General features: G+C 36.8%; 1 protein-coding gene across 1 annotated transcript; it reads right to left on the bottom strand.

Moving 5' to 3' along the window:
• Window positions 1-4,049: 4,049 nt before the first annotated feature.
• LOC110886168 (protein SMAX1-LIKE 4) lies at window positions 4,050-9,928 on the bottom strand. Its single transcript, XM_022133933.2, has 3 exons — window positions 8,216-9,928; window positions 6,523-6,757; window positions 4,050-5,681 (listed from the first exon to the last, which is right to left on the bottom strand). Exons 1-3 carry the CDS (start codon window positions 9,565-9,567, stop codon window positions 4,134-4,136), a joined length of 3,135 nt encoding a protein of 1,044 aa, XP_021989625.1. The 5' UTR covers window positions 9,568-9,928; the 3' UTR covers window positions 4,050-4,133.
• Between the last annotated feature and the right edge of the window lie 2,354 nt (window positions 9,929-12,282).

The raw sequence follows: 12,282 nt of genomic DNA, 5'->3' as shown, positions 1-12,282 counted from the left end.
ATTTCGTCCCCGAAATTTATTCAAAGGAAGACTCAACGAATAGATGCGGGTACTTAGTGTTCATTTCATTTTCAAGTTCCCAAGTAAACTTAGCGCCACGTTTTCCTTCCCATCGTAACTTAACTATAGGAATTCGACTGCGCCTTAGTTGTTTAACTCCTCGTTCCATGATTTCGACCGGTTTCTCCACGAAGTGTAAGGTTTCATGGATTTGAAGATCTTCGAGAACTTGAAGTCCTTCTTCAGCTAAGCATTTCTTCAGGTTTGAGACATGGAATGTTGGGTGAACGTTGTTGAGTTCTTAAGGTAGGTCTAGTCGATACGCTACCTTGCCAATCCTTTCGAGAATCTTGAAAGGACCTACATAGCGAGGAGCGAGTTTTCCTTTCTTACCAAAACGAACTACTCCTTTCCAAGGGGATACCTTTAGGAGTACATAGTCACCAACGTTGAATTCCAAAGGCTTGCGTCGTTTGTTGGCGTAACTCTTTTGTCGGCTTCTGGCTTTGAGCAAGTTGTCACGAATCGGTGAGATCTTGTCTATCGTCTCTTGTATAAGCTCGGGACTGGTGATTTGAGCTTCTCCGATCTCGTTCCAATAAATAGACGAACGACAGATACGACCATACAATGCTTCGAATGGTGTCGTTTGAATACTCACGTGATAACTATTATTGTACGAGAATTCGATCAAAGGCAAGTGCATATCCCAGTTGCCACCAAAATTGATTACGCATGAACGAAGCATATCCTCTAGAGTTTGGATAGGTGCTCGGTTTGACCGTCTGACTGAGGATGGAAAGCAGTATTAAGATTAAGATGAGTACCAAGAGCGGATTGAAAGGTTTGCTAAAGACGAGAGGTAAAACGACCATCACGGTCCGAGATAATGTCAATGGGGATACCATGACGACTAATGGCTTCATCCATGTAGATACGAGCCAATTTCTCGACTTTGTAATCTTCACGAATGGGGAGGAAGTGAGCATATTTGGTCAATCGCTCAATGATTACCCAAATATTGTCAGGACCAGAAGAAGTACGAGGAAGTTTGGTGATAAAGTCCATAGTGATACTCTCCCATTTCCAGAGAGGGACTTCTGGTTGTTCGAGTAAGCTAGAAGGACGTTGATATTCAGCTTTCACCTTTGAGCATGTGAGATACTTCGAAACGAAGGCGGCGATATCCTTCTTCATGCCAGGCCACCAATAAGACGTACGAAGATCGTGATACATCTTGTCGGCACCAGGATGAATAAAGTATCGAGTCTTGAGTGCCTCCTTCATTAAGAGTTCACGAAGGTCATCACGATTTGGCACCCAAACGCGATCGAGATAGTATAGAATACCATCGGATTTGGTTTTGAGTTGATCTTCAGCACCACACTTTATCTCGATATAGAGGTTATCCTCGTTAATAGACGACTATTGCGCTTCACAAATGCGGTTTTGAAGATCGTCCACGAGTTGAAAACAGCGAAGACTCTTGACATGAGTTTTACGACTAAGAACGTCAGCCACGACATTCGCTTTACCTGGGTGGCAGCGAATCTCGCAGTCATAGTCGTTTAGCAATTCCACCCAACCACATTTTTGTATAATTCCATAGCCACCATAAATCCTACCTTGTTCTTTCCACATCAGACCCTAGATAAAACAACTTGTATGCATTTCACTCTTCCCATTTATGCCATTTCCACCTAGTCTCTCAAAGGCATAATATATTATTACTTTTAAGTGCATTGACCATCTCCACTATATTAGCACTTAGGGTTCCAACATTCTAAGAAGCCACACGCAAAGTATACCCCCTTTCATTTCCCTTTCAAGGAAAAACCATGGATCCTGCTAGTTATGATTGCAACAGATCAATCAATAAGACAAATAAACACTTAAAGACACAAAGTGAATAACACACAAAGCGATACAACATGTATAATGGGCAACAAGGAACACACAACACATTGAACAAGGGATACCTTATTACTTTTAAATGCATTGACCATCTCCACTATATTACCACTTAGGGTTCCAACATTCTAAGAAGCCAAATGCAAAGTATACCCCCTTTCATTTCCCTTTCAAAGAAAAAACCATGGCTCCTGCTAGCTATGATTGCAACAGATCAATCAATTAGCCAAATAAACACTTAAAGACACTAAGTGAATAACACACAAAGCGATACAACATTGTATAATGGGCAACAAGGAACACACAACACATTGAACAAGGGATACTTTTAACCATAAGAATGTTTAATACTTTCTCTTGAATCTTTAGGAAATGGTTGATCACATAACTCATCCTTTCTTTAAGGAATCCACATAACAATTTAGGAACAATATATGCAACCTTAGAAACAATATATATGGGAAATTGGCTTTTAATAATCCACCTTTAGGTGGTTGACCAATAATAATCTCACCTTTAAATATCGTCACTGGAGTCCCACATTTTAATTTTTTTCACTGGTCCGTTAAAATAAATACTTAACGTTTTAAACTGATGTTTTAGGCTTTTGACCAGAATGAGAATACGAATTGATTGATATAAAACTTACCTTAAAACGATGTTATAAACGACTTGATTTTTGTTTATTAAACGTTTAAACATCCGAATTGAAACATTGTTTTCGTCTTTTGGAGCACCATTTCAAGGCAAAGTTTTACGTTAATCGACTCGTATACTCGTTCCGATAAAAAAAAACCCCAAAACATCAGTTTAATGGAAGTCTAATGAGGATTTTTTTAAAAGGTAGAACTGCCGGTTGCGATATTTGAAGGTGAGATTATTATATATAGGAAAAGTGTAAACTACAATACGGCTTAACGTACATCACGTATGACAACGTGCGTGATTATGTGTATAACGTGCGTGATTAATATTTTCATCATGCGTAATTAATGTTTTCCAACATGCGTGATTTGGGTTTTTTAGTTTATAACGTGCGTTATTTTCAAATGAATGTGCGTAATTATCTGTTGTACGTGATGTACGTTAAGCCGTTTTGTACGTTAACTGCCCCCCCCCCCCCCCCCTTTCTCTCTCTCTCTCTCTCTCTCTTTCTCTATATATATATATATATATAGGGTAGGTTCATGCGAGAACCACCTTTATTGCAAGAACCAATGTGAACACAACAAAATAAACCCCCTACATCACTAAAAACCTAAAAAAACCTAACCCCCCAAGCTAAATGCTAAAAGCTAAATCTCCCAAAAAACCTAAAAAAACCTACCCCTCACCCCCCACCCAAGCTAAATGCTAAAAACTAAACCCCCAAAAAATCTAAAAAAATATTAAAAAATCTAAAAACATCTTTAAAAATATAAAAAATCTAAAAAACACACAATTTTTTTAACATTTTTTATGGTAAAATCGCTACTTTTAGTAGCCAAAATTTTTTTTATTAACGAAAAGCAGCGATTTTACCATAATTTTTTTTTTGTGTTTTTTAGATTTTTTAGGTATTTTTTGTTGTGTTCACGTTGGTTCTCGCAATAAAGGGTGGTTCCTAATGGATCTTTCTCCTATATATATATATATATATATATATATATATATATATATATATAGGGAGCCGCTAGAATGAGAACCACCTCGAGTTGTAAGAACCGCGAGAACTATACCCCACGTAGCGCCGTTCGCCATGATTTTTTTTTTACAAGTAGATGTGTATATTATAAACACAGCCGTAAAAAATCATGGCGAACGGCGCTCCGTGGGGTGTAGTTTTTTACACCACAAGTTTGGTGAAAAAAAAAAGAAAAAAGAAAAAAAATTAGAAAACACCAAACTTGTGATGTAAAAAACTACACCCCACGGAGCGCCGTTCGCCATGATTTTTTACTGCTGTGTTTATAATATACACATCTACTTGTAAAAAAAAATCATGGCGAACGGCGCTCCGTGGGGTGTAGTTCTCGCGGTTCTTACAACTCGGGGTGGTTCTCATTCTAGCAGCCCCCTATATATATATATATATATATATATATATATATATATAAAATCTTAAAATGGTTACTGTGTTTATTGTGCATTGTTAAATTAAAAAAAAAAAATAAACACAATTCTGATTAAACTAGAACATCTGATTTATAGAACATTTCATAACTTTACTAGGTAAAATAAACCTACATAATATAACATATTTTGATGCTGTTTGGGAGATTCGTACCCATGAATCCCTCATCCTTTTCTTCTATACCAACCCCACCCCCTTCTTTTTCATCTATCACCACACACACCCTTAAACTCTTTACTCCTTTCCCCCCATTTTTCACAACTTCTAAGCTTGTTTGAAAAACCTCTTTTAGCCATTTCTCAAACAAACCATTTAAGTATACCCCACACCCATGCAAAACTTCATCTAACACCATCTCTTCCACTTTCAAATCAAATTCTGTGCTCCCAAACACACCCTCAAACACCCCTTTCATCTTGAACATGAAACTCTCCCTCATCAAGCTATCTCGAGCTGGAGATAGGTCGAACACGAGTTGGTTTTTCACTGTTTCAAGAAACCCGGATGGATTTTGGGGACTACCATCCATTTCACGAGTCAAATCACTTGAATTCGGGCTAAATTCTAATACATTTCCATTGTTCTCATCATCTTGTGCCTCCGCTTTGATGTTGAGATCAAGAGTGTTTGAGCTTGATTGTCTAGACAAATCTTTCTTGATTTCGGCCTCTTCCATTCTTGGAACTTTCCTCTTGCTTAGTTCATCCAAATCCCACTTGGGTTTTCGCTTTTGATCGGCTTTTGAGATGGGATTGATCTCATTTACAACCAATTTCATTTGAGCTGGTGACATTCCGCTCCTTTTCTCATCATCAACATGATCACAACCCTTGCTCAAAACAAATATAACTTCACCACGATCACCAAACTTTCCATTTTCAAATCCATCACTCAAAGATTTCAAAAAACTCCCATCACCAAAATCAGCATCTTCCACCAACACAACAACATTTTCTTGATCTTTCAATCCCCTTTTGAGATTTTCAAATTTGTGAACTGGACCACGCATGTTAAAGCATAAAAGCGTATCACTCGAGCCAAACATGGCCTTCGCGATCGCCATCGCCAATCTTTTCTTCCCTATAGAGTCATTCCCCTCAATCAAGAACCAAGAATCTTTCTTGGTAGCTTTAGGAGACGATGAACTCATCAAAAACTCAACAATCGAGTGCATTTTCTCAGAATGCCATGGCACATTTTCTTGCAAACACTTATAAACATCTTGTCGTTTGGACAAGTCGTTGACCGAATTTCCAAGACCAAGTGTTATTTTGACCTCTTTATCATCTTCTCTACTCTTGAGACAATCCAAGTTTGGTTCTTGACCGAGTTTCTGATGATTCGTCCTGCTGAAACTCAAATCAATGTGACACGATTGTTGTCTTCTGAATCTGGGATAAGAACGCTCCCCACCACCATTTTGATGCTTCAATGTATCAGCAAAAGAGATTGAAGTCGAGTTGGATTCAATATGGTTTTTAGGCCAAAAAGGATGATGACTTGAGGAGCTATAGGAGTAGCTTTTTGCAACCGACCCTTGATTATCGTCGCTATTCAAAGATGATGAATTCATGTAATTCTTGTTTAGATTGTGTCTTCCTTGGTGTAGACTTTGGCATAGCCTGTTCCATTTCCTTCTAAGCTCAACTAAGTTGTCCTGCAAATCCATAACAAGATTTATTAGACATTCAATATAGCAACACAGTCCCAAGAAAACAAAAGAGTTTTTGGAACCGTAATGTGATGGGTATTGTTTTTATTCTACGTTATGGTGAACGCCAAAATTATTAAAGATAATATTTTGATAGGGTTTATTGTATAATCTTCATCAAAACTAGAATATCTTAATTATTTGATTATGTTTTCTTGTAATTTTTATCATTGTACTTGTATAAATACTATATTATTAATATTAATAATATAGTATACATGATATCTTAGACCATGTGTATTAGGCTAGTGCCCACTCTTACTATATTACTAACAATATAGTATACATATACCTTAGCCTATGTGTATTGGGCTGGTGCCCACTCTATCTTAACACATTTAGGCGCCAAACACCATTCCTAAAGGGAAGTGAGTCGGACTTGATGTTTAAGAAAACATAAACAAAATATTGATATTAATTATTTATAAACAGTTACTTATTATTTGAAATGTCAATCCAAGCACGTGCCAAAACCGCTTAGGAGACTAAATTTATTTCTTTGAAAACAACTTTGTTTTCATCAAAACCTATATTGTATTTTGTTTTTGTTTTTTTTTAATCGAATAAGGTGTAAGGATTTTATTGGCTCTTAGATTAAATATTTATAATAATAAAAAAAAAACTCCATCGTTTCACTTCCCCTTTCACGACATGATTCCACCCAAGAATTTGTATTTCACGACCACACCACTACGGATGACCGTGTGTTGTCTTCGTGGTGTCTAGGTGGCAACGTTCCCTTTCATGATCACATAACGCAACGCAACGTATGGTATAAAAATCATACCTTGTGAAGGGTTGATGAATGTGTTGAAGGGTGAAGCCAAAACGGTAAGACAGTGGAGGTTCGATTCGTGGTGGCGGCTGCGGCCGCTTCTTTTTCATAATTAGAGTTGCATTCTCCACAACAATTCATGACCACCATATCATCATCTCCTTCGTCTTTAGTGCTTAGCAATGGCTTCCTATCCACAGTGTCTTCACACGTCTTGTTTGGCAAGTTTACCCTTGATTCATGCCCACTGCAAACACCAATATTAGCAACTATAACATCATACTAATACATACTCAGAATGAAATACAATCAGTGGCGGACCCAGAAAAAATTTTCAAGGGGTGCGGATAAGGGGTTTAACCAACTTTTCAAGGGTTCAAGGGGTGCGGATAAGGGGTTTAACCAAATTTTCAAGGGGTGCGGGGAGAATTTTACCTTATAAAATACACTAAATTTTTTTTTTCAGGGGGTGCGCCCGCCCACCCTGGACCCTTACTAGGTCCGCCCTTGAATACAATTAATTTATAGAAAACAAGGACCTATATTACCAAAGAAAAAAGGTAGTTGACACTATACAGTATACACAGCATGCAGCTATCACGTCTTGGTTATTAAAAAATAACAATATAATGGAAGTTATATAAAGACAAAAAATGGCATTATTAAAATGTATATATTTATAAAATAATTAGTTTTAATATCTTCAAATGGTCACTGGCGAGTAAAAGCAATGAGAAACCATAGATTATTCTTTGAATAAAAAAACGTTAAAACTAAACATTAAAATTTTGAAACGGTTAGTGACAAAATGAAGGTGTGACTTTTGACTAAATACAAATCATGATAAGGAAAAAAAATCTAGCCTTTTCTTATTTTCTAAAGGATTATGTTATAAAATAGTGACGGATTTATCCTAATGTTTTATATGGTCGTTGAATTTTTGGAATGTCCCAGTGTGGTAAGTGTTATATTTAAATATGATATAAAATATTAATCTACTTTCTTAAATATATAATATTACTCACCAGTAATGAAGAGATAAATCACATTTTATTGAGTTTAATGGCTAAGCTTAGACATATCACAACATAGTTGATGATGTAAAACATGAAACAGTTATTTACTTATGTTATATAATAAGGTAATGTTATATCTCCTTTTTCATCCCTCTAAATTTAAGTTGTACATATGAAAAATCAAATAATCATTAGATGAGATATAATAGAATGAGAAATAATATATTTATTTATAATGAATATCGTCATTGTCTTCCTTTTCTGTTCAATAAGTTTTAAATATGAAAAATCAAATAATCATAAGATGAGATATAAAAGAATGATTGAGAAATAATAAATTTATTTATAATGAATATAGTCATTGTCTTCCTTTTCTGTTCAATCAGATAATATGTCTCAATAATTAGAATAATGACAAAAATCAAAAGGCAAAAGAAAAAAGGAAAAACAACAAAGACTGTCTCCTCTTCCCAACCTTACTTTTCCCAGTGTCAGCATGCTCATCTTATGCCTTTGTGCTCAGAAACAAGAATGTTTAACTACAAACTCAAAACAGCATTCTGATATAGAACACTTCTTCTTAAATAACTCACCAAATATGTTTTTTTTCACATGATAATTAACCAATTAAGTAATTTAAAATCTTATACTTTATGCTATATAAAATATTGTAAAATGTGTTAATTTACCTGGTGGTGTTTGCATTCAGACTCAAGCCAAGTCCAGCAGAAGGAAGAGAAACAGCCTGAAGACTCCATTGAACCTCAAGAGAAGGCATTTTCATCTTGCTTTTCATGAAAGTTTGATAATTTGAAGTTCCAATTAACCAAACCTTGTTAGTGACATTATATTGTGAAATCAACCTCCCAATTTCAGCAACAAGATGATCCACTGGACTGTAACTAATCCCTCCTCTCTCTCCTCCAAGCTCTCTCTCATCCACTGTCCATTTTAGATCACCTGCATATATGATCACTCCATCTCCTGTTGATAATAAAGACTCAACTTTTCTTCTTAAATCTGCTAAATTCATCTCCACTTCTTCCCTTTTCATGAACCTCAATGGCAGTGATGAAAACTGAAACTTTATGAAATGAGCACATCTTAGTTCATTTGGGACATCTCCCCTTTCTACCTTCCCCATTAACTCAATGACAACACCTTCAGTTATTGATAAAGAATCACCAACTATCACAGTGTTTTTTCTTGATTTTTTCCCTAGCAAAACCTCCATAACCAAGGTGACATCTTTTTTCAAAGAATGGTCTAGTTTTGGAGAAGGGTTTTGGTCAGGAGAGTGGTTCAAGAAATGGGTTTGCCAAAAGTTAGGGTTTTGATGAAGATGGTTGTATTGGTGATCAGAGTTTGGTGAAGAAGGAGATGAGTAAACACCACCACCAGAACTACCAAAAAACACTCTTGGTGCAGAAGTTAAAGAGCTAGAAGAGAACTCTTCTAAGTTGCTTTTCACAGCAGTACTTGAAAAACCAGCTTCTCTCATAACCCTACTAACACTTGGATCATCAAGAATTGAAAGAATGAGTTGTTCAAGCTCCACTTTTATGGCTAACAAAGGTGGATTTTGTTGTTGTTGACACTGTTGCTGACTTTGAGTTTGTTGATTCTCAATACACCCTCTTCTTTGATGAGCTTGAGCTCTCTTGAGTGCAGCAATGAGAGCATTAGAAAGTGAAGGTTGGCCATGGAGGAGTGGGCCAGGCGTTGTGGGGAGCCTGTTGAGAGCCACATTAAAACAAAGCTCAAGTGCCCTACAATGGAGGGGTGGTGGGGTAGGGGTAATATGGGGATTTGGATGGTGAAGAGAAGGGGTAATATGGGAAGATGGAGAAGAATTGGTTTGTGATTTGATGCAAGCCCTTCTTAGAATACTGGCTCTTGAACTCATAAGAAGAGTAGCAGCCACATGAAGAGGAGTGACCTGAGCATGGCCCCTCCTCCTAGCAAGGCTGAGAGAGTGCTTCAACACAGAAGCAGCCTCTGTTGTTAGTGTCTGCTGTACAGTACAACCTCCTGAGCGCATCACTTGGCTCCAACACCACCCCCCACACCCTCTAAAGATGAGTAAACCCTAGCTATGGTTAAGTTTCTTGAGCAAAAAACTCTCTCTCTAAACCACACCCTCTTGCTCTTCCTTAAGATGGTAAATTTAGGGTTCTTTAGAAGAAGAAGCTTAGCTATATATGGTACCTGTGTATCCTTATCTTTCTTGAAGTGAAAACCCTACCACTCTCTCTCACTCAATCACTTTCTCTCTCTAAACCCCACTTACTGGTTCTTGAAGCAAGAAACATAAATGGGAAACTCAGGCTTATTTTTTTTAAGCTAGAGAAGGAGGAAGTTAGGCTATAGTAGGAACATGTATGATATAACACCTCCTTTATATATACTTGAAGTTTGTTCAAAAATATATACTTCTAGTTATATGATCAGTTCCTTTAACTTTTTGAATTTATTTTCTTGGTTGAATAAATTGGTACAGTCATGTTATTGGAATTCTTTTTGTTATGGGTACAACTTTTGATGCACACAGTACTCTTTAATGAAGCAGTACTTCCTCTGGCATTAGCAAAAGTTCCCATGCAATCACCTTTTGTTTTGGCTTTTATAAATTCTCATTCAATTCCTTTTTTTATGTCTTCAGATTGTGGTTAACATCGCTCAAAAACCTCTTCTTTTCTATGTATATACATAGAGAGAGAAATGGTTACTATAGTTTTTTACTCATAATTGAAAGAATAAAATGTCTGGATAGTTCCGGTGGTTTTGTAAAGTAATACCTATAGTCTCTAACTTTTGAAAATTACACAGATGCTCCATGTGGTTTGCTTTTTGTTACTCGTATGGTCCCTAGAGTGAATGTCTGTTAGTTTTCACTGTTAACTCTATATAAAATGACTAAAATGCCCTTAATATTTAATTAAAACATTAAAAGTAGATATATTAAAATTAAATGCGGGACCCTTCAACCTCCTTATTTACCATTTAAACCCTTGTATCTCTATCTCAAACACACACCGAAACACTCACTCACCACCACCTGCCACTAGCACTTATCACCAGCCGCCATAACCTGCCACTCGACTACCATCAACATCTCCACCACCTGCAGTAAGGACACCAACCTTTCCTGATCTCGGCAATTGTTCCCGTTCTTCTCTGTTTACCTTTTTCACTACCATCACAGTTACGAGGAATTCCAGCGAAGATCGCCGTCGCTGGTGAGGGTCACCGGAGATGGTGACCGGTACTACTGAGTCAGAAACAGAGGGAAACCCCATGAGAAAAGGTTGGGATAGGGGGACCAACCAGATTTCCACCATCGTCGGAATCCCCTTTCTCATCTCTCTCTCAACCTCTCCCGAACTGTGTGTGCGTGGGTTTAACTCCCTCCGTCCACCATTCTGGCACAGGTTTCAGATCCGGACAAATGAGTAAGTTGGACTTGTAGTGGTGATCGGAGAAGATAGTCGAAGATAAATCATAGTTGTAGCGTTGATGAGGTGATGATGGTTTGATGATGGCTGACGAACTCGTTTTTCCGGTGACTTAGGTAGTGTCACCGGCAAGAAGGTGGGGTTAAGGGTGGTGCTAGATGGAGAAGAAAGGGTGAGGTTGAAGATGATGTTTTGGTGGGTCCCACAACTATTTATTAATGGATTTCTTTTAATGTTTTAAACTTTGTTTTAATAAGGGGGTAATTTTGTCATTTTACATAGATTTAACAGTGAAAACTAACGGACATGCACTCCAGGGACCATCCGAGTAACAAAAAGTCAACCACAGAGAGCACCGGTGTAATGTCCAAAAATTAGGTACTATAGATGTTATTTTACAAAATCACAGAGACTATCCGTGCATTTTACTCTAATTGAAATTTTCATATATGGTAGTGGTAAAAGAAACAAAAGCAACTGAACCATTTACTCACAAAATAATAATTTTTTTGAATATCAATATACAAAAGAAATGAACTAGCAGGGAGCAATAAGGAGATATACATTTTAAAATAGGAAAGAGTTTAGTACCGTTCGATATTGAACCGTACAGATACTGAAAATCCTCGGCATGATACGATATTCAAAGGTAAAAGTTAAAAATACGATATTCAAAGGTAAAAGTTAAAAATACCGGTACTATACTGAACCAAAAGTACAAATTCTGAAAAACACAAAACGTGTGTACCTAAAATGGTTCGATACGATGCTTTCGATACCGGTGATGCAAAATGGTTTAGTTTAGATATCTTTAAGTGGAAAAATAATTTGATAGATGTTTAGTCAATTAACTATGATGCAAATGACTCAATTCTGAACTCATATGCTATAAGAACTCTAATAACCAATCTCTAACCCTTAGATCGTTTCATTAATTACTGAAAATCAATTGTGACATCTAAATAATTATTTCAAATTCTAAGAAGATTAATAATAACTTAAGACCAATATAGATATTTTAATACCTTATCCATACTAATCTATCCCCTCAGTTCACTTAATTGAAATCAATGTTTTCTATCCCTCTTCTTCCTTTTCATAGCCTCTCCCTTCGTTGCGTCATGCTACTAAAAAACCAAGAAACCTAATAATTATGCTAAAGATGTTATTTTTGTGCCCCGGTTTAGAGACTGTCATCTTGATTGCCGGTGATTAGAATATACGTGTAAGTACCACATCGGTTGAGAAGGAGAACGAAACCTTCCTTATAAGGGGGTGGAAACCTTCTCTACCAAGACGTG

Source organism: Helianthus annuus, chromosome 10, assembly GCF_002127325.2.
Source record: "Helianthus annuus cultivar XRQ/B chromosome 10, HanXRQr2.0-SUNRISE, whole genome shotgun sequence".
Classification (NCBI taxonomy): Eukaryota; Viridiplantae; Streptophyta; class Magnoliopsida; order Asterales; family Asteraceae; genus Helianthus; species Helianthus annuus.
Note: the sequence above shows the minus strand (reverse complement) of the source record. Positions and strands in the feature narration are given on the sequence as shown.